The sequence below is a fragment of the Macrobrachium rosenbergii genome, chromosome 46 (assembly GCF_040412425.1).
Source record: "Macrobrachium rosenbergii isolate ZJJX-2024 chromosome 46, ASM4041242v1, whole genome shotgun sequence".
Taxonomy (NCBI): domain Eukaryota; kingdom Metazoa; phylum Arthropoda; class Malacostraca; order Decapoda; family Palaemonidae; genus Macrobrachium; species Macrobrachium rosenbergii.
In genome coordinates, this window is record NC_089786.1 from 3,707,035 (window position 1) to 3,732,512 (window position 25,478).

A 25,478-nucleotide genomic window follows, 5' to 3' on the forward strand; every position below is an offset into this window, starting at 1 on the left:
CTTTTGTTTACAGAGAAAGTTACAGGACAGACCCATTTTCTGGGTCTTTTGTTTACAGAGAAAGTTACAGGACAGACCCATTTTCTGGGTCTTTTGTTTACAGAGAAAATTACAGGACAGACCCATTTATTGGTTCTTCTATTTACAGAGAAAGTTACAGGACCGACCCATTTGCTGGATCTTTTGTTTACAGAGAAAGTTACAGGACAGACCCATTTGCTGGGTCTTCTGTTTACAGAGAAAGTTACAGGACAGACCCATTTGCTGGATCTTTTATTCACAGAGAAACTTGCAGGACAGACCCATTTGGCGAGTCTTGTATTTACAGAGAAAGTTACAGGACAAACCCATTTGTTGGGTCTTGTATTCAGAACACTGCCCCGAATTAGGAACGGGTCACTTGGACCCACTAAATGTATTCGTGATCATGCGCACATCATGTGAGAAATGGGAGGTTTTCACTTCGGATTTAAAAGATTTAGTTGCGGGAAATACCAAGTCCTAGAATCGGTTTGGAGTTTTGATATTTCATAGGAAAACCAAGACCAAGAATCGTTATACTATAGGAAAACCACATTTAAGAATCGTTCCGAAGTTTTGGTATTTCACAGGGAAAACCCAAAGTCTAGGAATCGTTATATAGTAAGAAAAACCAAATCCAAGAATCGTCTCGGAGATTTGATGTTTCAAAGGAAAAACCACGTCCAGGAATCGTTGTATTATAGGAAAATCTAATTCCAGGAAACGTTCCGAAATTTTGATGTTTCATAGTAAAATCTAAGTGAATGAACGTTTTGAAGTCTTGACATTTTATAAGAAAACCAAGTCCCATGAATCGTTTCAGAGTTGTGATTTTTAGTTTTCTGCAAAAGAAAACTATTGTGCCGGCTTTGTTTGTCCGCCCGCCCTCAGATCTTAAAAACTACTGAGGCTAGAGGGCTGCGAATTGGTATGTTGATCATCCACCCTCCAGTCATCAAACGTACCAAATTACAGGCCTCTAGCCTCCTCAGTAGTTTTTATTTTTTTAAGGTTAAAGGTAGCCATAATCGTGCTTCTGGCAACGATATGGGAAAGGCCACCAACGGGTCGCGGCTCATACAACAGTATACCAAGAACACCGAAAGATAGATCTATTTTCGGTGGCCTTGATTATACGCTGTAGCAGCTGTACAGAAAACTCGATTGCGCCGAAGTTTCTTCGGCGCATTTTTTAATTGTTTTTATAGGAAAAACGAAGTCCAAGGAAGGAATCCTTTCGAAGTCCCAATATTTTAGATCAGGGAATCTCATATATTAAGGTAGAATTAACGCCATTATTTACAGGACTCCGTGACGTATGTGAATAAATCCTTTTAATGCCCACCCCCTCTCTCCCTCTCACCCCAACAGGATTCGACGCCTCCCCGTGGCTCTTCAAGGACCGCGTCATGCCCCCGTACGTGCCCATCATCAAGACCTTCCCGAAATACCCCGTCCAGGGGCACTACAGGGACGAGAGAGCCCCTACTTCGCCCCCCGTCTCATTCCCCCAATTTTACTCCAACCTCCAACTTTCACATCGCCTCCCGCCCCCGCCCAAAGTCTACTACCGGTCAGATTACGCCCGGTCGATGCGAGGGCGGAATTCACGCCCGTGGAGGGCGCGTCGGGGGAGGCTCTATTCAGGAGGAGGAAGAGGAAGTTGATTCGGGTGATTAGGGTAGAGAGAGATTTGGGACCCGGATTTGTGGTTGCGTATTTATGAGCGTCTCTGATGTTGTGCATGTATACGCGCGTATATACATGCATTTATATCGTTGCAGACATAACGTGTGATCGCTCTGTTCGTATGTGCATCGTTGTAGAACATTCGTGTGAGATCATTGTGATCGTTACAATAAATCACATTCGTCATCGTGATGAGGAATGTATGGAATGTATAAATCAAAATAAACATTGTGTTGACCATAATGTTACATACTTAAAAATAATACATATGCATACTGGCATGCGTATGTTTGTTTTGTGTGTCTTAAAATGTATTTATATCAGTGAGTATAACATTATTTGTGTGTTATGAATGTGGTAAGTCTCATCAAGTATAAATATTCCATTAATGAAAAGACCTGCTGTCTATATGTCCAAAGGCTGTGATTCGATAATTGATAATCTTAATTTTTTTTTCGTTATTAGTGACGAGTGAATTCATATTTGAATTATGAAGACTAGAACTTTGAAGTTCTTCTGTGAAAAAGTAGAATTTGGTGTGTAAATAAAAAATTACTGACATATTCGTTTTTCTATATCAAGAAATAAACTAAATTATGCATGAATTGTGAATATAAGGTAAGTTCGAGGTAAACTGGGATGGATTTTATTATTCCTAAAAAGAATGATTTGGAATAGATTCAACGGGCTTAAATTTCGTCCAGAGGTGAGGAGGAATAAATGATAGTACTTATAATTATAGATCGCGTAATTTCCTTTATGTAAGGATACGTCTGCTATGGCCTTATTTCCTCTTCAATAACTTTTATCAAGATTACAAGAACATAACACTGGTTATACCACTTATTCTTTTCAGAATTGGTGAGGATGCGAATCAGATGCAGCGTCATTTTTTTCTAGTATATTTTGTTTTAAAATTTACAAGCTTCTAAGCGTATATCATTTCTGAATATGTAAATTTGCTTCAGAAAATTCAATTCTGAGCACCCATACACCAAGCGGGACCGCAGTATTGGATTTAAAACCATGCAGTCAAGTAACAGACAACAGGGAATTATCACATAGCAATGGAAATATCCATATATTAAAGATTTCACTGTATTTAACTTGGATCAACCTTTAGAATTAAAAAATATCACAGACTTAATCAGTGTGGAGTCGTTTCCTACAATCAAAATTTCAGATTCGACGAGAATGTGCCCCTTGCATCTGTACTGGTCAAGAGAGCATTGAGCATGACACATAACGGATAGATAAAATTAACCTTTTGGAACATTTCTAGTCACCAAAGGCCCACACACGCCCTTGGCTTCATTATGGGGGGGAAGCAGGACCCACATATACCAAATATTTGGAGAGACAGGGACCGGCAGCAGTTCTCAAGCTGGACAAGCGACGGGGTCGAAGACGCAATCGCCAGAGGCTCCCACTTTGAAACAAGTCTTGCAAGGGGGCGTCACGACGCTGGTTATCCTGATGTATCCGGTTGTCGGAGTAGGACGAGGAACCACTGGTTGAGTTGACTGGACCTCTAGGCCATGCAGAGACGTCTTAGTTGAGAGGGAAGGTGTTCCAGGACAGATACACGGTGCAGTTGCAGTGACTGTGACAGTGGTCACAGAATGGCTGTCGATTGTTTTCGTGCTCAGTACAGGAAGGCCCTTGTTGCTGTACCCCTTCGTCAGCGTCGCCAGCATCAGCGGCAGAGTCGCCAGGCAGAGAAAGTGCAGCTGCATCTTGGCTCTTGAATGTCTGAAGAGTCACCGAGGGCTAAAACAGCAAATCACGCCCCTTTTATGTACGCCAAGAGGAGCTTTCCAAGGTTGCCTTTCCGTGTGGGCTGACGAAGGTGGAATGTTACCAGAAGTCAGGACCTTAAAACAGAAATAAGGTCTAAAATATTACCAAGGGGAATCGTGTCCAGTTTCCTCAAGTACCCCTAGATGTTTGGAACCCGAATTCACAAAGATTCCAGCTGAATTCTCGTCTGAAAAAGGATTAAATATCGGTGATAATTCCAGCCTGTATATAACTGGAGTCTCTGCTTTATTGACCTAAGATGCGGCTACGTCACGTACACGTCTCTTTTTGTTTTTCCGCTGGTAAAAGAGGCAATGACGAAGGACTTTCTTGCCAGAGGAAAGACAATCCGTCTTGTAAATCAAACAAGAGAGAAGACTTTTATTTGCCTCGAATAACGGTGCAAGGTAACTCGAAGCAATTCGGCGAATTTAATGAAGGAAATTCGTCATTGACATATTAGAGGTCGTCAAATAGCTTCTGGAATTTACCCTGAAAGTAATGCAATAGTTTATTCAGAAACATTAGTCACAGGCTGGGATTCCGAAGGTTCGGAACAGATCCGTTGATGAATCACTGTTCATACAGACATACTATATGTATTCATACATTATATATATATAATTATATATATATATATATACTGTGTATATATATATATATATATATATATATATATATATATATATATATATATATATATATATAATCACAAAATTAAGGTAGGGCAAACACATTCAAGCAACTGTTAACACTTTTTTATTTTTGCAAGATATCTTCCACGCTTTTATCCAATTATCACTTCTAAAACATAGCATTTTCATTCTCAGTATCTTATCGACGTGTGTGACCCTGTTAGTTGTAACGCCAAATAATTTCCAATGGCTAAACAAGTCTCGTTACTCGTTAAACTTCCATAAATTATGGTAAGTTCCCAATGATGTATTTTTAACCATAATTTCTTTATAAGTGCAGTACATCGAAACGGTTGACGGGTATTAGCTAATTTCCGATGCTCTCTCGCTCTCTCTCTCCAGATTACAGGACGCTCAGAAGACAAAACATCCGCACTGGCATAAGGACACTGGAGGCTTACAACTCTTTCTCTCATCAAAATTCTAATCACTATGTAGGATGACCACCCGTACGTAACTTCCCCTCCCCCCCAACCATAGTCCTTTCCCTCTCATCCTAGATTCCTCCTCCTCCTTCTCCTCTACTTCTTCTTCTTCCTTAACGCTCGAAGAGATTTGGTCAAAGTTGATTCATCGTCAGTCACCTTCCTGAAAGTGGCAACAGGAAAATCCCTCTCTTTTCAAGTCTATTTCACTTACTTTTCGGACGTTAAATTGAAATGGCGTTAAAAGATGAAGTTTAAATGGAAATGTAATCATTATTTTAGCACAAAGGAGCCTTGGCGTTTATTCAGCGCCAATGGTCTCGACAGCGGGGGAGTAATCAGGCATAAGTGAGCAAGGGAAAGTCTACCATAGAAGCGTGTGGAAGAATAATAAAACTCTCTCTCTCTCTCTTTCTCTCTCCTTTGTTATAGACCAGTTTTAGACGTCAAGTTCATTACACGCTGACACAATTTAAAGCAAAATAGTCTGATTTGCTAACAGTTAACAAAATCGCTAAAAATATACAGTCATGAACTAGGTCTACTTTTGCCAAGTTTAATATCCATCCTGGATTTATCTTCCTTCTTCCGCATTCCCAGGACTTTGCCGTCTTTGAGCCTTTGAAAGTCCGGTCTATCTCTAGCTGTAGGCCTAGACCTAAGTCTGACAGCTACCCGTCCTTGCTATCATCATCAGCATCACCACGGTTTATTTTTGGAATGTCTTCAATTCCTTCAGTTATTCTTTGTGGTTTTCTGGATGAAGTGCTTTTTGTTGTTGCCCTCTGGCTCGGTAAGACCATCCCGTCGGCCTCTGCTATAAGGTTTTCACAGCTGATTAACTCTGCAACCTCCGAACGCCGTCAGGAGAACAATGCAGGGTGCAACTTCTGCTCAAGATGTACCTTCTCCAGCCAACAGAGACAATTACCTGAAACTTGTAAGACTAATTATTATTATTATTATTATTATTATTATTATTATTATTATTATTATTATTATTATTATTATTATTGACCAAGACAAAAGGGGTATTGACCCTAATCTATAATATACATACACATACTTTCGGATCAGATTGGAAAGGGCATTTGACTAGAATTGCCATTTGTGAAAAACAAAAAAAGGAAGAAAAACGCAGCTCAAGTAGCTACATAAAACAGGTTTTGAGTCTTTGTCCCATTATATGAAAAATCCTAATGAAAAATCTTATGATATGGGCTTTTGGTATATGCATTTTTTTTTCTTTTAGGCGGTTAATGCAGTCCTGTAGAATGAACAAAAGTAAATATAGCCATTCATTTGTATTTATTAAGCTGTGGTCGCATAGTTTTGCTTAATCCAACCAAGATGGTTTAGTGTAGCTACGATTATGAGCACTGCGTATTGAAAGCCCTTGGATTTACGCAGAAGTGTAGAGTGGGTAGGTGAGTATTATGAATGAAACACCTTCTGATTGGTCGTTAAAGTAACCTCCGAGGAGGACAAGCGTTCTGGCAGAAGTTTCAAACAAGTCATCCAGTACAGTTGACAGAACGCACCGTAGAAGAGGCAGCGGTGGCAGCTGAATTCTATGGCTAATTAAGTTTACATTGTTGCTATGTGTTTCGTGTGTGAAGGTGATTACGCCCCACCAAATGGATTATCGACCTGATGCAGTGCCGTAGAGGGACTTACGCTGCAGAAATCAGGTAAACAACACTAACTGGTATTTAGCACAGGCAGTAAGATTATTAAAAATTAAACCGTCAGTGATATTTCGTAGTGACGAAAGCAATCCCAAATTTGGTTTGATGCTAGTAGTTTCCGGTGGATTTCCAGAAATAATGAAGAACTAGTCAGATCACTGCTATTAGTGGATGAAATCTGGTGATAATGTTAAGTTATCCCAGACTGCAGGACTGGTTTGAAAGTTGTCCGGTGGGCAGTTAAGCAGTGCACAAACCGATATAAACTGACATAATCATAGCCACTTTTGGGACGTTGAATATTAGTTTGATTCGTCTGCAATATTTGTTCACATTTTAAAGTTAGAACCTGAACGATCCTGATTGTTTTCTTTTAGTGTGTCATTGGGGCACACAGGCCTAGGCAGCTTCTTAGGCAATCCTATTACTCACACGTGTGATATAGCCTAAGGACAGTAGGAATATTCGACTAATCTCCTTTAACTAATAGTGTAGAACATTTGAACTCTATCTGGCAAGGATTTATTACATTATTTTTTTTCGTAAGGTCCCTTTAACAGTTCTTAAAGTGTAAGCAGATGGTTTTCTTCTGTTAATTACGTTGACATGAATTACATTAGCATAACCATTTTCAGCGTTATATCGAGATAATCCATAACGTTTAGCGTATCCGATTTGTTTGATATATTTCATTTACAAAATTGTTAACGGTTTTATCATTAAATATTAGTGAAAGACAGTCCACTAAACCACATGGAAAGAAAGAGAAGGCCAAAATAGGCGCATACATCGCCAGGACGTGGTATTCATGATTTGATATTCGTGACATATTCTCTATCAAATGAATGTACTAATTGTATTTATGATGTACAAGGTCTCTTAACTTCTACTGAGTTAACCCAAGGTCAGCGTGAACTGTTCACATGGCCTAAGCATACGACTTTGTTAATTTGACGTCAGTCCTAACCGATTACGTAGAGATCCATAGACCCCATATTGAATGTAGAAATTATTGACTTCTCATGAATTGTGATAAAAACGGAAGGTTTCACTTATCAGCAGCCTAATACAGTTTTCATTAGCTGTAGATAACACTGAATATAGTATACCCCATAGGGGGGTAGGGCCGCCAGTGCACCTCATGCGATGCACTGTAGGTATTATTTAAGGGTCCTTGCAGCGTCCTTTCAGCCCTTAGCTGCAACCTCTTCCATCTCTCTTACTGTACCTCCGTTCATGTTCTCTCTCTCTCTCCCATCTTACTTTCTACCCTTTCCTAACAACTGATTCATGGTGCAACGTTTTATACAGCCAGTTTCCCTTACAACGCTGAATGACCTGTGTCGAGCGCTTGGTCTCTGGCCTAAATTCCATATTCCGTTCCGTTTTTCAAGGACAGAAGGACGTGGAGTGGTATTGTAGACGAGAAAAAATCTGATTATCACTTTAGTGATGTATGATGGCTGAAGGAACAATGTAGAATGATGAGGTGATGCCGGTCAAGGAGAAAAAAATCTAAAGGCAAAGATTAGCTTGGTCTATACAGTAATAAGTTAAGTATACCTTATTTTTACCAGACCACTGAGCTGATTAACAGCTCTCCTAGGGCTGGCCCGAAGGATTAGACTTATTTAACATGGCTAAAAACCAATTGGTTACCCAGCAACGGGACCTACAGCTTACTGTGGAATCCGAACCACTTTAAAGCGAGAATGAGAAAAATCATAACTATTGAAAGCTCCAAGTGCGTTTGTGTTTGAACCGAGTAGACTGTTCGAGGCTAACGAGACTGTTCTTTTGCAAATATCCATAGTTTACTTTTAAAATTATGTTTTGCCATATTATTTCAGAACTAAATATTAATTTAAATATTTCCTGATCTTTTAGAAATAATATTTTGTTGTATTTGATCAAAATCAATGTTTTTGTAAATAAAGGAAGAGAAAGAACGCCACCATAACAACAACGCTGTCAGTGGCAGCTCGTGGCACCAATGGAACGGAATGTAAACAATATTCAAGCTGTAACTCATGAACCTTGTAGTAATCAACGAGTCAGCAAACGCCACAACCTTGATTCATTAATTACACCCTGAAAGGATTTGGTGAGCACCTTCACTGAGGGAATTTGACCTTACAAACTGGGCAGGTCACCAGAATGCCCAAAATACCAATGGGTGTGTCTTACCGGGGTCCCGCTATAGTTGTTACCCTAACAATAAAGGAATGGTGAAAAATGCTTAAAATACTTGATAAATTGTCCGGAAAATGTGTATTTTTCACTAATTTTTTTTAGAAAATCCATTATAAAGCCATGCTTGTGGCTACCCCATCAAAGGGATGTAAATTTACAATGTAAAATATAAATTTACGTTAGGCGAGTGGGACTTACGATGGGGTCGTTACATTAGACAGCATCAAACTTCATAAATTTTCACCTCAAGAATGATAAAAAGCCAAAAATCGGCAGATAATCTAAGAAAAATACAGTTTATGGGTCAAGCAATTGTTGAGGTTATTATAATATATAAATATCAGGTTAATTCACAAAGTAAGATTAGGTCAGATCGCTAGGTTAGGTTTACATTGACCATCTTAGAGGGAGAGAGAGAGACAAAGAGCGAACGGTCTCTCAAAGAAAGACTGCTTCAGGCTAATGGGTATTGCCTGGTTAGGCTAAAGCTATTGCAGAAGTTGTTAGGTTAGGCTGAGCTGTGCAAGCCTATCCTAGCACCCAGGTTGGAATGAGGATAGGCTACACCTGAACATCATTTCTGGGGTCTAATTTTGTGGGGAAGTTTAATACCAAGAGCTAGTTCTAATTTAAGGGTAGACTACTGAGACCAATGGCTCATTGTAAAATAGGCTAGGAAGTTCATTCACTGAAGTGTTGAACTTTTGCAATGTGTTAAAATTGCAGGCTAACTTTGGGTTAAACCTTAGTCCAAATTTATATTTACTTTATTCATTTATTATGAAGGCAGTCTGTGCTATAACATATGATAAATGACAGCTGAAACCTACAGCATATTATCCATAATCAGATGCTAACTAGTGACTTAGGATTATTATGCACAGTTATACTCCTAGCATTGTTCAGCTTGAACAAAAATTGACAAAACTTAAAATGTTTTATATGGTAGTAGATGTACATAAAGCCATCATGACTACTTATTAGATGTAAAGAATATCACCTGATTTAATCGCAGTATGAATGTGCTAATTACATTGTCACCCTCACTCACTGGCTCTAAATTTCTGTAGTGTTATTTTATTTGTACAGTAATAAAAGAATGATTAGCCTAACCATTTTAATAGCAAAATATGCCAGAAAAACTGCGAAAACTATAATAAATAGGAAAATCTTTACCTTTTAATCATGACAGCTTAATGGAAAGTACAGTAGTTGCCTGAAAGCTTGCACATTGATAGTGTGATTCACTTGCAAGGGTACAAAATTACAACTTGGCAAAAAAAAAATTTATGACTCAAAGTTGAGGTGAATATTGGCTCTGTTATAGGAATATTAGGACAAAAATAGTTTGTTAGACATCAACCTTGAAAAAAGATAATGTACATATAGAGATTTTGAGCTAAGATGGTTCTTATGAAAGTATGGCTATATAACAAAGAAGTGTTTCTTATTGAAATGTGATTAATTTCTTTGACTACAGGTATGATTTGTGATATCTGTGGGAATTGCCATGCTACTGGGAAATGTCACTTGGTTTCACTTCATAGCCCAAAAGTAAGTTATGACTTTCAAGTGATATTGTGGAAGAGGGCTTTGATATATTAGCTTTAAAAAATGACATAACATTATCATTTAAGTATTTGATATTTGTGTGTGATATACATTTTATTATACTAAAGTTTTATTTTAGTGTGACACTGAGTACTAAATTTTGCTATGTAATAATAAGTAGCTTACTTTTCTTGTTTTGGTTATGGAACTGCGAGTGTTTCTGCATATGCATAGGTTTTTTTGCTGATGCATATGTAATGATATAATTTTAAGATGAAAACTATTGTTTGTAGGAGCTAAACATTGAGGGGGAAAATCTGGCAAAAATGTTAATAATCATGAATGATGATGTGGATGATGAAGAGATTTCTTGCAAGATATAATGTGTGTTTGCATTACAAATATTGTTCACTGTTAATTTGTGTATATAGTCAAAATAGGTACTGTACAGTAAGTGCCACACGTGAGTTACCAAGTTTTTTTTATGACAATTTTTGTTTTAACTGTACTTTTTCACTATTGCAGGGCTGGAATGATGTCCATTTGGCTTACAAATCGTTGCCCTCATGGGTGCAAGTTAATCAAAGGCCAGGTGGGAAAGCTTCTGTTATTACGCAGCGGCATTTGCCAGAGGGTACAAAACTGGGACCCCTTTTAGCTCCTCAGGTTCCCAGTCTGGTGTCAAATAATCTTTTCCCTTTAAAGGTAACTTATTCTTCACTCAGCTATGCTGTCGTTTGCTTTTAAGTCACTTGAAAGCAACTATACTTTTACTGTACTTGAAATATTATCTTTTAAAATGTATGTTATACACAGTACAGCATAACAAATTTGTAATTACCAAAAGGTTTTATATAGGTAATGGATTCATTGACTTCAGCATATTTTTAATAATGTCAAGAGTCTGTGTTTTTTTTTAATATGAATTATATGGAAAACTTTTATTTGAGTGTCAAAGTATAATTGAGAATAGCTTTTCTTTTGTAGTCAATGAGTTCAGAAAATCTGTGTAAATTGTAGATGCAGAAATACTCATAGTGGAGCCAATTTTTTTAAATATCAGAATTCAGGTATTGAAATGGGAAAATGACAGTAAAAGCAAACATAAGGCCTTTCATTTTTCCTTATTGAATGCATTTTAATGACGAATGGGTCATGAATATGAAAACTTGATTATAAATGGGTCATGGATATGAAAACTTGATTATCTAGATGTTCTTTATGCTTTCCTGATTTCAAACTAGGATGCTTTTATTCTGAATTAGTCAAGAAAAATATGACGGTTACCATATTGCATTGTAAGGTTAAGAGGGTGTCATGATACAGTTAACGTCAAAACTTTAGGCATCTCGGTTTGCCTTAGCCAGCCAGAGAAGTTCTAGTATTTAACAGCTGTTTTCCCTACCTAGCTTAGTAACAAAAAGTTTCTTGCCTCAACTTGTTTCCCCCACTTGAAGTTTTCATGTACTGAAAGATGTTCTTCATATCACAGGTGTTCCACAACTCAGGAGGTGTAACGTACTTTGATCTGTCAAGAAAACAGTATTGCAATTGGCTGAGTCTTATACCTCAGGGCACAGCAGATAATAGAAACCTCCTAGTCTGCCAGGCAAGTGAATACTGTAATTGTTCTCGTATAAAGTCAAAAGAAAAAATTCTAATATTAATGTGTCTACAATGTCTTCTCATTGAATATTGATCATATAACCTTTTAGAAACTTTTGTTTGATGAACTTTCCCGAACTTCAAAGGCTTTTATTTAGCTTTGTCATAAAACTTGATACCACAGAGCATATAATCAAATGCAGACACTAATTCCTGACAAGTAATGTTAGTTAGGCTCTGTAGCTCAAGAACATTTATAAAAAGATGTTTAAAGAAGTAGTGACATTATCTTGACATACACTTGCTCTTTCTCTTATATTTTCATTTGTTATGAAGCAATAACAAGAGAAAGTTGTGTAAAGAGCAGTAGTAAGAGAAATTTATGGATCATTAGCGTAAGGTATGGAATGTTGAAGTCTGTGATCAGTGTGTCTTGTGCCTTATTTCTTAGTGATTATTAATGTTCACTTCAAAATTAGTCTCAGTTATGCAGTGATATGTTCAGTGAAGCCTTTGTCAATCTGATTTTGTGGTTTTGGTTTTGCAGTTTAAAGAAAACATTCCAGTTTTTGTTGATCCATTGCTCCTTAGATTATTCTGTCTGGAGGAATTTTTACTTTGTATTATGTTTTAACTAGATTTTCATTTCAGATAGATGACTTCCTGTATTATTTCGCTGTCGAAGACATAACTGAGAAGACTGAGCTTCGAGTGTGGTATGCACCCTTTTACCACGAAAAGATTTTGGATGAGCTGCGGTTGCTCAAGGGAGAGAAATCTTTAAAGATCATTCCTATCAATAAGCCTGACACAGATTATAGTGCAACAGCTGAACCAGAATTGAGGGCTCCATCTTCTCTTACTCAAATATCAGTTGGAAGAGGCGAAATAACGTTTACACATAACATTTGCCACGATGACAGCAATAATGAGGTGCCGCCAGCAACAACGCTGCCTCCAACAGTAGCCAGTGGCTCAGACAGCAGCATTTGGGACGGTTATATACAAGCAGCAGGTGTATCATGTCGTTACGTGAACAAAGATCAGATCTTGGAGAGGCAAGATTACTTTAGAAAGCCCATGGAAAGTATGCCTGGTGGTGATATAAGACCCTCGATTGAAATCATGACTGAAAAGGTGAATCCAAGAGTACCAGAAAAAGTAGTTACATTCACTATAAATGCAGTCACCAGAGGTCAGGCATCGGGTCGGTATCTCGGTGAACACACGCTAGCAGGAGAATTGTCTATGGGAGAGTTGTCTGATGAAGATGGTGATAGAAATACCTTCCCCACTGTATCGAAGAGGAAGCCTTATAAACTCAAGAAGTTTAAAAAGAGTAAGTTAACTGAAGGTCCTTCATGTCAGATGTGTTATAGATGGTTATTTGTGGAAGAATATTATCCATATTTTTCCTTTTTTTCAGTATATCGTATTGCCTTTCAAAAGTGATTGGAAAATAAAATCACACCCTCATGTCTGGTTTTCATCTTTTCTGTTCATCCATCACACAAACTGATGATGATTGAGTTTTAATGATTCGGTATCTTGCTCATAGTGATTTTGATTTATGGATGTTGTGTACACAAGGTTATATAGTTTTGCTGGAAAAATTACAGTGATACTGTACTTACACCAGCATTGCGCTTTACTAAGTCTTTGGTATTTGAATATTTTAATGTTATTTTTCCCCCAAATCATAAAACATTGAAAGCAGAATAAGCTAAATGGTCTGCTATTGCAAATAATAATGTGCTGTGCAATATGTGTGGTATAACATTTAAACTTTTTTTTTATTACATGTGTGACAAAGTACACTTTATATTCCATCCCTATTTTTGTGATTGATTCGATTACCAGTTTTGTTAGTGTGTACTATTCAATTCCAGTCAGTTATTTTCTAGCATGTATTTGGGCAGAATGGAGGTTTATTAGTTCTCTTAGAAGAGTTTTCCACATTTATCATTCATGGTACAATAATTTGGTCTCCTTAATTGTAAGGACATTCAACTTTGTCTTATTTGTTTTCTTTTTTTCCAGATGTCGTTACTGCAAAATCTGATGTTGTAAAACGACTCCCTCCCCGAGCACTGGGTGTTAGTTTTCCTTGTCCATGGACCTGCAGATATTGTGGAGAGGATTTTTCAAAGCCACTGTTGTTTGCTAATCATGTGAAGGTATGTGTATTAGTAATATCCTGCTGACTTGTTGAATATGTTAGAAAAAATTTAACTGTGAAAGCAATATGTCTTGAGCACATCGAGCAATACATCAGTCAAAAAGATATAGCAGAGACACTGCAAGATAAATGAGATTGCAGCTTTTATCATAGACAGGCAGTATTTACACAATGAGCATAAAATGTATGATACAAAAGATTCCTAACCTACTAAGGAAATGCTTTGAAAGTGTCAGTATAAGAGATGAAAAATTCCAAAAAACTGAAAAGCGGAGCAATGGCGTACCTACTAAATTTTGCAGTTGAATGACATATGTACAGTACTGTAATATAAACTTCACAATAGGATTAGTTAGTTTGCATTCCCTTCCTGTAACACTTCTGCTCCTGGTAGTGACATCAGGTTGAAGGTGATTTTACTACTAGTTCAACTTGCTAAATATACCTAAGGAGAATTATTAAAAATCCTTGTAGATAGTAAAACCTGATGTAAATGTTGAAATTGTGTTGGATCCCTACTCATATGGGCACCAAAGGAAGCCAAAATGCTGATGAAGCGGGCAAAGCCACAATTACTATGACCAGATCAAATGTAACCACTCCTGAATGCTGTGGAACATCTCTGAAACCCATCCATCTTTGGTCAAGAACACGGCATGCTATGCCCTAGCCAACCGCCCCTTTGTTTCTCAAACATAGGTCTATATATTGATATTAGTAATACTGTAAATGTAGATTCCATCTATGTTTGTTTGTAAAGTAAAATCGAAAAGGTAAACAGCACCACATAGAAAAAATATCATAACAGAAGTTGTGTGGTAATTTCAGAATATTTTGATTAGTTTGATAGATTGTTAGTAGTCAAGTTTTCTTCATCTGATTCTGTTGTTTCCAAAGGCACATCTACGGTGGATTATATACCAAAGACACAAAAGTGACGGGTGTGGGAAGTCCTTGCAAGAGTCCACCTCGCCGCAAGATCACCAGAATACGCCGCTTAAAGACAAGGAGACATTGTCATCTTTGTCATTAGGTATGTTTTTTTCGATCTGATCAAATCTAAGAATATCTTCTGTGGATTATGTTTGTTCTGATTGTTAGTTTAATGGCTGACATGGAAGAGAATGCTATCAAATGTCTGTTGACGTATTGTTTTATCTTGGAAGATATTTTTTGCTATTTTTTTTCTTTGTGCTTTTACAGAAAACAAAAATAAAGTGGGAATATCTGTAAAGAATGAAGTCTTGAGTGAAGAGGAGGTAATGGATGTTGAAAGCAGTGGAAATGGGCAGGTATGTTTAGTGCTGCATTTGGGTAAGAAATAGTATACAGAATATAATGTTAATGGTTTGAATGCCTCTGCTAAAGTGTAATTCATGTAATGTCATTTTTTTTATTCGATAGCATCCTTTTTGACAAAATTTTGCATTTTGGAAGTTGCAGCATATTTAACCAAAACCTCAGGTTCTTTGGCTTGTTTCAGTTCCCAAAGAAGAAGGTGGTTCTCTCAACAAATGTCGTTGATGGACCCCACAACTGTCAGATTTGTCCAACACAGTTCCACAAACCTGAATATTTATTGAGACACCTTCGTAAACACACGGGAGACTTTACATGTGAGAAGTGTCTAAAGGTATGTAATTTTTTTCTTTTTGCTATTTGTTCATTTATGCAGCACAGCTAATTTGTCAGACCTGTATCTCATGAATTTTAGGGTGAGGTCTGTGTTAATTTTTTTAAAAAATATCAGTCAAAGCTACCTTGTCATATAGTGCCTGAAAGAAACTGGAAAAGAGTTGAGATGGAAAGCAAAGGAGCTGAAAGTTGATGAGGTCTGCAAAGAGCCATAATACTGTCTACAGTGTGTCGTGGAAAGCACATATGTTCCAGGCTTCATTTCTCAGTATCTTTGTACACTATTTTGAAATATTGCCTTTCAGCATAGTAAAACAAATTTATAGGTTGTTTCTCCCTTCTGATTTTAAGGTATTTGCACGTAAAGAGGGCTTACAGAAACATGTTTGTCCGGGCGGACTTCATAAGAAGACTTTGGAGTGTTCCATCTGCAGTCGCTCATTCTTGAGTGAAGCTCTCCTTCAGAAACATGAGCTGAAGCATAAGGGTAAGAAAAGTCCTGTGACTTTCCAGATATATTTTGAGTTTCTGAATAAAAACTTGACAGAACATTTTTATGTTGTTTATGTACAGAATTATTTTTCCATAACTGTCATTTTTGTTTTGCATCATTTACAGAGTCACATCGTTGGGCTAGAAAAAATGCAGAATAGCTTACAATTATGCATCCATTTAAGGTCTTGTCTAGAATACCTCAAGTTTTGTGTGCTTTGTGTACTAATTTGAATAGAAATTAAAATATTGAGAGCAGCTGTATCCTATCAGCACAGTGTAGATGGCAGTAAACCTTTACAGTACATTACATTGTACATGTTATCTGACTTTCATTCCCTGTGGTCTCTTGCTACGTAGCCATCTACCTTTACTTCATAACAGCCCCTTTTTGCAATCTTGAGAAGTACCAGTAATGTGAATTTTTGGTTGTCTTACACTACTTGATAATAGGAGACAGTCATACAGCTTAGTCAGTCTTTATGTGGGTAATACAGGAAATGTTAATAGGAACTGTTATCAGAGGTTACTCAACAACCATATTGAAAGACAAGATGATAGCAACATTTTATATTTTCATCATGTTGTCGTCTGTGAGATTGGCTACTTAATTTTCTTTTAAGTGTGTTAGGAGTGGTTTGGTCATACTAATCCACAGCTGCTTTATATATAGACAGTGTAGTTTTGTTGAAGTTCAGTAGTGTTAGGGATGCAGATTTTTTGTCCAATTGTTGCAACAATCTTCATTACATTTTACTGTTATCCATGGGGACATTTCCTTGTTGAGAATTTGGAAACAATCTGCTGTTGGTATTGTTACTCAGCTTTGTCTTTCAGTAATTTGTAGTTGGGACGAAAACTGACTTTTCTTACTGGTTGAAACTGGATGCTTTTGCGAATGGAATTTCTTCAAAGTTGGTGTATCAACAATAGAAATTATTGAAGCAATGAAGCTAGTTTTTGGCCATAAAATAACTTTTAAGAATGACAAAAATATTTGAGTGCAACATCTTTCAGAGCTTCTATTGATTTCCTTTTTCAGTGAGTACTTTTGAGTCTTAAATACTTCTATAGTTATATCAGGAAGAGAAGTGAAAGGTTTTAACTTTTCTGAGAATTTGTATGTGCTTTCTTTAAAAAGGAGAAAATTCCCAAGTTTCTAGTAACCCATATTTGAATGTCTTGTGAATCTGCATATTTGCGAGTAAAAGCTTTCAGAGTTAGGGTTGAGACAAAGTTGCGTAAACATTTGAGTAAATCACACTGATCTATTATGCTGCTTCATCAGTTTTTGTTTCTGGTAATGTATGTTAAGAAACTTTAATAATATAACTGCCTTCATATCCAACTTGAATTCATCAGCAGTGGCTTTGTTTTTCTTTCATTTGGTCTAATGCTTAAGGTAAATTAAACTTTTCTTAGTTTGATAAAAGTTCTTCTCCTTTCAAAAGTTCTTCTCCTTTCAGGTAGTAGAAAGTGTACTCTCTGTGACAGGTTCTATTCAAGTAAAGAATCACTTGAGAAACACATGAAGAACTGTCCAACTGTGGAAATAACCACGTCTTATAAGGTAACAGAATTGGGTGAAACTCTTTGTAATTGTATTGGCTGTCGTGATATAGTGGTCTGGTTACGCTGCCATGCGGTAACATTGCATATCTGTTTATTACATATATTTTGTGTATTGTAAGTCTGTTAGCCTCCACCATAATTATATGGCTAGAGACTCGCTTTTGGGAATTATTTTGGCATTTAAATGTCGTGTGAAAGCAAAGATAATTTGGTTTTTATAGCTTACAGCCCCATGTATGGTAATACATGTTCATTTGTGCTGTCATTGCCTTGCCAGTGCATTGGTTATACAGGTGTTAGTGTAACCATTAAGATTCAGAAACGGATGATGAAACATGTATTTTAATTTGTTGCTCATCAACCGATTTGGGAGTAAAGATAACTGCATTAGTTTAAAAAAGATATGGTGCAAAGAGGTTAAGAGGTCATACAACGAAAGGTCTTGCTATTTAATTAGTAACTTAATGAAATAAGTCCTTTAACATTTTCCACTTTGTATAACAGTATCAGTATGAAAAACTGAAGTCAAATGACGCTATTTAAAGTTTTCTAACAAGAAATCTTGTTTCTTCTACAGTGTGGTGTATGTAGCAAAGAGTTCATCAATCAGTCGTTTTTGGACCGACACATAAATAGTCACAGTCGTCAGTACCAGTGTGAGATTTGCAGTAAAACATATGCCACCAATGCCAGCTTGAAACAACATGTACAGTTATGTAGACAGGTAATTGAAATTGATTATCTGGTATAACTATTGATAAAACCATAATTTAAATGAATATCGCTTAATATAGAGCCACAATTTAAGCCTCTATCCAACTGAAGTTTTATTTTACCTTTTGCATTGACCAAAAAATCATCAGAAACACCTCCAGTCAGTGAAGGATATTTTCTGCGAAAGTTTATGTGAGGCTTTGTCACTGTTGTTTTTATCAGTGCCACTTGTTTCTCATTCAGATTCAGCAGGTTGTTTCGTACGGCCATGTGAAATGTGAAGAATGCGGGGAGGTATTTACAGGCACTGCAGAATTTCGCACTCATTATCAGAAGCATACACACCCCTTTAACTGCAAGGGCTGTGATCAGCGTTTCAAAACACGTGTTGGATATGGTAGAGTATCATAACTGTTTCTGAGAGACTTGAGGTAGGACTAATTTTTTAACTTAAGGAAGGACTTGAACTTGTATGCCATTGCAGAAACTTTTTGCCTTTTCTAATCCATTCCCTGGTCCCTGCTTACATATCTTTTCAGCTTCAACTTTATCCTGATCCTGATTTTTACTTGCATATTATAAATCTGTAAGGCAAGCCCTGTGAAAACCTAGGAGTGTAACCTACGGTCTCATTAAATTAATGTGTGTCGCAATATAGCTAGTTGTCACTTGTAATTAGGATGAAACACTTATTAATTATTCAAAATAATGGCATTGCAGTCTGTAAACTGCTGTAGATTAAATTTGTTGTTGTTTGCTTACTACTGTAAATATGAGATGAGACACAGTAATAATTAATTTCCTTGCATTCTCACTTACGAATCATATGTTTTCAGAGATCCACGTATGCAGAGTTGAACTTACTTGTGACCACTGTGGTGCTGAATTCCGTTCTGTTCAGGCTCTGAATCGCCATGCAGCTGTCCATGGACCACCGCCTTTTACCTGTATGTCTTGCAGACGATCGTTTTATCGCAAGGTATGAGAAGTGGGGCATAGTTTTACAATTTGGCAATCGCAAGTTTACTGACCACATCTGCCATTTTTGCAGGAATGCCATTAGTTCTTTTTATACTTACTTATAGTTACTGTACTGCCATGTCACAATTGGTGTTGTTTTGGTACCCAGAATCCTTAGAACTGAAAATTACTTACCATTTCAGAGATAGCTCTTTGCTCCCATATTGTTGTATTTTCAATGTTTTAAAATTTCTCAGGAGAGTTTAGACCGTCATAATTGCTGCAGTGAAGAGGAGATACAAGAAGTCCCACAGTCCAAAGGAAACTTCAACTTTAAATGCAATATTTGTGGAGTAATTTTGTCGACAAGGCATAGTTTCAACACACACATGAAGTCTGCTCATGGTAAGTCATATATTGCTTTTCCATTGTGTATTCTATAGAGTACAATGATTTAATGCCCAAGTTTTTTTTTTTTTTTGCCTTAAATCAAACGTAATGTATTTGAAGTTTTCTTTTAAAGAGGTTAGAACACAGGGAAGACTTTAGCAAAAACCAAAAGTTCTAGTTGAAAGTCAAGTGGAATTGTTAGCATTGCCTCTGTTGGTCTCTTCTAGTCTTGCAATCCATTTTTTTAATAAAATCATCTTAATCTGGTTATTACTTTTTATTTTGGAACAAGTCTGTCACTCCAATTTTTCAAGTCATGAAATTTTGACTTGTTGGTCATTTGAACTAAGAAAAGTGAACATAAAGTTGTGGTCTGGTTGAATTAGTGGATGTTAAATAGATCTGGATCCTTAAAGGTAATTTTTCATAAATATGTTTTGTCTTTAGGTAAGAATTTTGTCCAAGGTGCTCCACAATTATTTTCAAAGACAGAAAACTCCAATTTGAATACTTTTTTTATTACTTTAATGACTTAATATTGTACTCCTATAACTAGTAATAACTCAATGTACTCCAATAAACAACAGTTATATAATTTTAAAAGTGCTGGTTTGATATATATTGAAATAAATTTACCAAATTCCTATGCAATATTTAAAAAAATTCATAATCTAGTGCTTTACTAAGATGAATTTCATGTCAAGTAGCTTTTTCACTATTATAACTGTAAGCACATTACATTTCTGACATTCCAGTCTATGGATCTTGAGCAATATTTTGCTTTTTATTATGTAACATTTTAACCAGACCATAGAGTAATTCTTAGATTTAGGGAAGTTTTGCAGTTTAACCAGACCATAAAATAATTCTTAGATTTAGTGAAGTTTTCCAGAACGTTTTGTTGCTAAATGAGACTTGCATATTGATGAATAAAGGAGGATTGCTCTAGATATTCTGCTTTAGACATTCACAAAGTAAAGGTTAAAGGTTAAGTTTTAGACCCTCTCTCACTTATATGAGATGGTTAAGTGCTTTAATTTTTTAACAATTATATCAGAACCTTGGCAGTTACACTGATTTTTGTGGAAAAATCTTTGAACAAGTGGCCATTGTCAGGTTCATCTTACAGCAGTTGATAACCAAATTCCCATTTAGTAAGTAATGTTCATTTGTAACGTAATGTTTCCTAAGTAATTATAGGAGACTGAATATTTCAAGATTTAATCATTTTGGTGCCAATATACAGTACTGTACTGTGTTTTGTCTGAAGCAAATAAATTGCACAGGGTAAATGTGCAATTTATCATAGATTTTTAAAACAATTTTTTAGCAATTTTTTAGCTTTAATCATGATTGTGCTTTGTCCACAGGTGGGTTGGCTGCTAAAGAGTTTGGTTGTGGAGTTTGTGGAAAACAGTTTTCTAGGAAGGACTTGCTAAGGGAGCATTCAATGGTCCACACTGCTCCATCACTGCCTTGTCCCGAGTGCAAGAAGCTGTTCAAAACCCAAAAATCTCTTGAGGTTCATAAACTGATTCATCAAGGAATCAAGAGATTTGTTTGCAAGTACTGTGGGAAGGTATGTCTCCAAGTTTTTTTTCTCTATATTTGGACAGGAGATTGTTAGTTATTGGTAACATTAAATATACCAACAACATCTTTCTTTTGCTGTTTCATTTTTTATACTTTGGGTTTTATGCAGAAATTATATGAATGAATTATTTTGCATAAATCAGTAAGACTAGTTTAATTTGAAAAAATAATTGGATATTAGTTAATAAGATTTTCATTCAAGGACATACAAAAAAAAAAAAAGGAGAGTAGCATGTTCATAGAGTTGAGGTTTTGGCAAAAAGTTGGAGTTACACATTTTTGGAAACTTTGTACTTTAGTCCCCAACTCTGTAATCAAGCCAGTATTCTGGATGTTGGGTACGAAATGTAACATTCCAGTGGAATTTGCTGTATAGTACAAGGCTTTAGAAAAAACAATTTTGGTTAAGTGAATCAGATACACAGCTTGTTTATTTATCTGTAAAGTTTACCAAGATATGTTAAGTACAGTGAGGACTAGATTATCAAGTACCTCTTAAACACAGTGCTGAATGATGAAAAATACATTAGGCTAGCAGAGAAAGGGACTACCAAGCACTGTCTTCATATTTTTGATAGAATTATGGCTGTTACGGTGATCAATTTCAGTTTCAGACTTTAGGAAATGCAAACAATTGTCATCCGTCATTAAATGTTCAATTGTTATATGTATCCTCTTTTATAGCTTTTAATCATTCAGTACAGCTGAAGCTTTGTCGCATTTGCCTTCAGCTTCACTGGCCAACTATTTTGGGAGTGATTGAATTTAAGAACTTGCGTTTTGGTTACTGCTTCCTTTTTATTAAATGCTGTACGATGCCTTGTTTGGAGGTTTTTTCTCTGAAGATGCAAGGGGCTCTCAAGTTTCACCTTGAGTCTGCATGTTGGGGCAGCTTTTCAGGTATCCTGCTGCAGTTTCTCTTTGAATTGCCAGGCAAGTGGCCCCAAGTTCACTGCTCCATTTGTTGGTTCTTGGAAACTCCCCATTACTCCATTTTCTTGCCCGTTGTCCAGAGCCTTTGCTGAAATACCATTTCTGTTATACTGATGCAAGATTACAAGTTGAGTTGTAATCATTATTCTCAGGGGAGGTTGTAGCTTCTTGAGGCACCATTGCAGCTGACTCTTCTGTTCCTGGTGTTATAAGTAGATGTAGTAAAATCCATGCAGATTTTAAACTCTTAATGGTATTTTACAAGCTTCTGCTTTCCTCAGGTATTTCTGCCAATGCATGTAGTTGGTTTCTCAAGATTTTAATGGCTTCTGCTTTTACTAGACTGTCTTAGTACACAGTCTGCTGTTACTGTTGTGGCTGTGCTTTGTGACCCAGCTTTTGGGGCTGCTGCTCTTATTACTTTTTGAAGCAATGTTTCTTTTTGACTGCTTACTGCTCCAACAGTATCCTCTTAGCCTTGTTCTATAAGACCTACTCCCCCAGTGAGTGACTCTGGTATTATTTGCAGCTGCTCTGGCATCCATTGTAGGATGAAAACTTTCTTGGTCTGCTGTGTTTGCCATTCCTCTCTCTATTTTTGCAATAGGTTTTTCTTGCTGAAGATTTTCTTTAATTGGTGGCTTAAGCATCCTGTGCTTCCTCATCTTCAGTAGCAGTTCTGTCTGCAGCTACTTATGGTGGCATATCAGTTACCTCCTCTTGGCAGTTGACAGTGCAGTTTTGTAGTTTTAGGTTTTGCCACTTTCTGCTGCTGTAAACAATATGGTGAGCACTTAAGGTGGCTTACTGCTACTGTTGCCAATTCCTGTTCGTTTTACTGCAGCCGGTATCCCTCGTGGTTCTCTTTCATCAATGCTGCTTCTTTCTGTTTCTCATTGTAACTTCCAGCAACTGCAATCTCAGCTTTGACCCACAGTTACTGTACTTGCAGACTAATAATAATTTGATTCCTGCAGCAACTACTTTCCTGGTGTTGGTAGATTTTCTATGATTTGCTGGTGCTTTTGTACTGGATGCTTGTGTTTAAGGAGTTTTCCTACTAATGGTGTACTTCTGTAGCTGTTGCAAATCAGACAGCTGCAACTGTAATTTGCTACACTTTGGGTAATGTCCCCAGAAATGTAAGATGCATTGTGTCCTTTCCTGATTCATCAGTGCTTGTTTGTTGATTTTTATTGCTGCTGTAGATATCTTTGTAACTTGCTTATGATGGTATCATGACTGCTCTTGCTTTAGTGGCCACTTCGACACTTGCAGCATTTTATATTGCTTGTTGCTGGTGGATGCTGAAATGTACTTCAGCTGGGCCTGCTGCCACCTGTAAAGAGGAAAGTTATTGTAGTTAGGTTAAGCATCAGGTAAATGTTCTTGATATTAACTGTAAGAAAACTGTAAGAAAATGTTTCTATACTTCCAGTGCAGCAAGATATCTCTCTCTTCGGTTGCATACTTTAAATCGCTCAGTTTTCCTTACCAGACCTCATCATCTTGGATTTCCCTAAAAACAATGAATGAATGCCTTACTGTTTTAAGATGGGGCATTTTCTATTCTTGAAATGAGAGGTGTAAATAAAGCTTGGCTTAGATTAGAAATATATTACAGTATTTAGGATAACTAGAACATAAACATTTTATATAGAACATAAAGGGCATGTTATACAATTTTTTTTTTTACTCATCAAGGCAACTGTCTCTCAAGGTTGTAGTAAATTGATAGGCAACTGTATTTATCATCATCACAAACCGTTTGCTTTTTCTCATGGATTTATTTTTTTCCCAGAAATATCATCAGAAGGTTAACTTGGCAAAACATGAGAGAAGCCATTTACCAAGGGGTGCAGTGAAGTGCCAGTGCTGTGGAATCCAGTTTTACTCTACAGATGATCTGAAAGCACACTTGCTTTCACACACATTTGTGCAACCAGAGCTTTCACAGAAACTTGAGAAAGAATCAGAGTTACTTACCAGTAAGGAGACCTTTCACATCGATGGATCCCAGCTATGTACTAGTGCAAGTGATATCAAATCTCAGCAGACTTTGAAAATAAAGCCACTGGTGTGCAGTGACATCCCTGCTGAAAGGATATTCACAGATGCAAGTAATGCTTTGCAGAGTGAAAATAACTTGCAGTTAAGCCCTAATAGAACATGTGTGGTAGTAGAAAGCGGAATGAAAGCCGGCCATTCCCTTGGCCCCGAGTTTAGAACAGACCTCTTCCACGTAACGGATATTACGAGACAGGGCACAAAAGAGCATAGTGCAATAGGACATACTCAGGTAGGAAAAAGTAAAGTGGCATTTGTGACTCAAGACGTGACAAACGTTTGCATACCCGCGAGTAGAGAGAGTTTCGATGAAAAAGTGTCTACTCAAAGTGAGCACAAGTTATCAAGAGATGCACAAAACATTACAGCATTCCAAAGTGAAAGTAATACTTACAACGAAATATGTAGTGTAACAGAGGACATTCCTGGCAACAGTGCAACTGATATGACTGTAAGTGGAGGTATGCACACATACCACTTAAACTTAGATGATAATTGCCAAGTAACTGTAGAAAAGGGGCATGGAAATTTTGACCAGAGTTCCTATGTGACTTTTGAAGATGGAAATGATAAAAGCATTTCCTTGAAAGCTAACTCATTGATAGAAGGTACAGAATCAATGGCTTCCCCAGTTGCTAAATCAATTGGTTACATCGTAGATCAACAAATTACAGAAAGCGTTGTTATTGTGACCAATAATCCTGAAGAAGGATAATGTAATATATATGTACAAAATAAACTTGCTAAAAGATTATTTATATTCTTATTTCAGTACAGTACAGTAGCACCCAAGAAGTCACTCTGCTATTGCTTCATATCCCTATTATATTTTACACATTGCAGAAAAATAGAATTTTCATCTCGTGTAAGTTTCCCTGACGTCCCTTGGCATAAAATAGGTTTGTCAAACAATGAAACCTATGACAAATGTTGAAGAGCACATGCAGCTAGTAAATTAATAGAAAACATTTAGATCCAGATTTTCATGAATGATTTACACACTGCAGTGAGACCTTGTATATGAGATTTCAGACCTTGTATATGGATTTCAATTCAGTTGTTCCCAGTCATACAAAACAATATCAGCACTTTAATTCATCCTGCTTGCCAAGGTAAAGGAAGAAATAATGGACAGTTACAAATACAAAGGGACACGAAGCACTTGGGAAAGGATAGGTGGTTTGCTCACTAAGTAAGTAAGGATTGGAAATATACTAAACGAACAAAGCGTAGGATAGTTTCCATATGAAGCTGGACAATATTTTGAAGGTTTCAT

General features: G+C 36.8%; 2 protein-coding genes across 6 annotated transcripts in view; both read left to right on the plus strand.

The window, feature by feature from the left end:
- The window catches only part of LOC136830175 (uncharacterized), a 152,042-nt gene extending 149,771 nt beyond the window's left edge, over nucleotides 1-2,271 (plus strand). For all 4 annotated transcript variants that reach the window (XM_067089435.1, XM_067089434.1, XM_067089436.1 and 1 more), the window contains one exon: nucleotides 1,393-2,271. In XM_067089435.1, coding sequence (XP_066945536.1) covers nucleotides 1,393-1,688 — 296 coding nt within the window. In that variant the 3' untranslated portion in view covers nucleotides 1,689-2,271. The remainder of the gene's footprint in view (nucleotides 1-1,392) is intronic.
- A 3,858-nt stretch (nucleotides 2,272-6,129) lies between these two features.
- Nucleotides 6,130-24,956, plus strand: LOC136830177 (zinc finger protein 624-like). 2 transcript variants are annotated; one of them, XM_067089440.1, is made up of 17 exons: nucleotides 6,130-6,321; nucleotides 9,992-10,065; nucleotides 10,588-10,767; nucleotides 11,555-11,671; nucleotides 12,319-13,006; nucleotides 13,708-13,844; nucleotides 14,744-14,879; nucleotides 15,050-15,138; nucleotides 15,330-15,479; nucleotides 15,833-15,968; nucleotides 17,440-17,543; nucleotides 18,123-18,269; nucleotides 18,503-18,656; nucleotides 19,096-19,238; nucleotides 19,477-19,624; nucleotides 20,980-21,188; nucleotides 23,937-24,956. In XM_067089440.1, exons 2-17 carry the CDS (start codon nucleotides 9,994-9,996, stop codon nucleotides 24,915-24,917), a joined length of 3,591 nt encoding a protein of 1,196 aa, XP_066945541.1. In that variant the 5' UTR covers nucleotides 6,130-6,321; nucleotides 9,992-9,993; the 3' UTR covers nucleotides 24,918-24,956. The 2 variants fall into 2 exon arrangements, with proteins under 2 accessions (XP_066945541.1, XP_066945540.1); XM_067089439.1 differs by lacking the exon at nucleotides 6,130-6,321 and adding an exon at nucleotides 8,286-8,422.
- The last annotated feature ends 522 nt before the right edge of the window (nucleotides 24,957-25,478 follow it).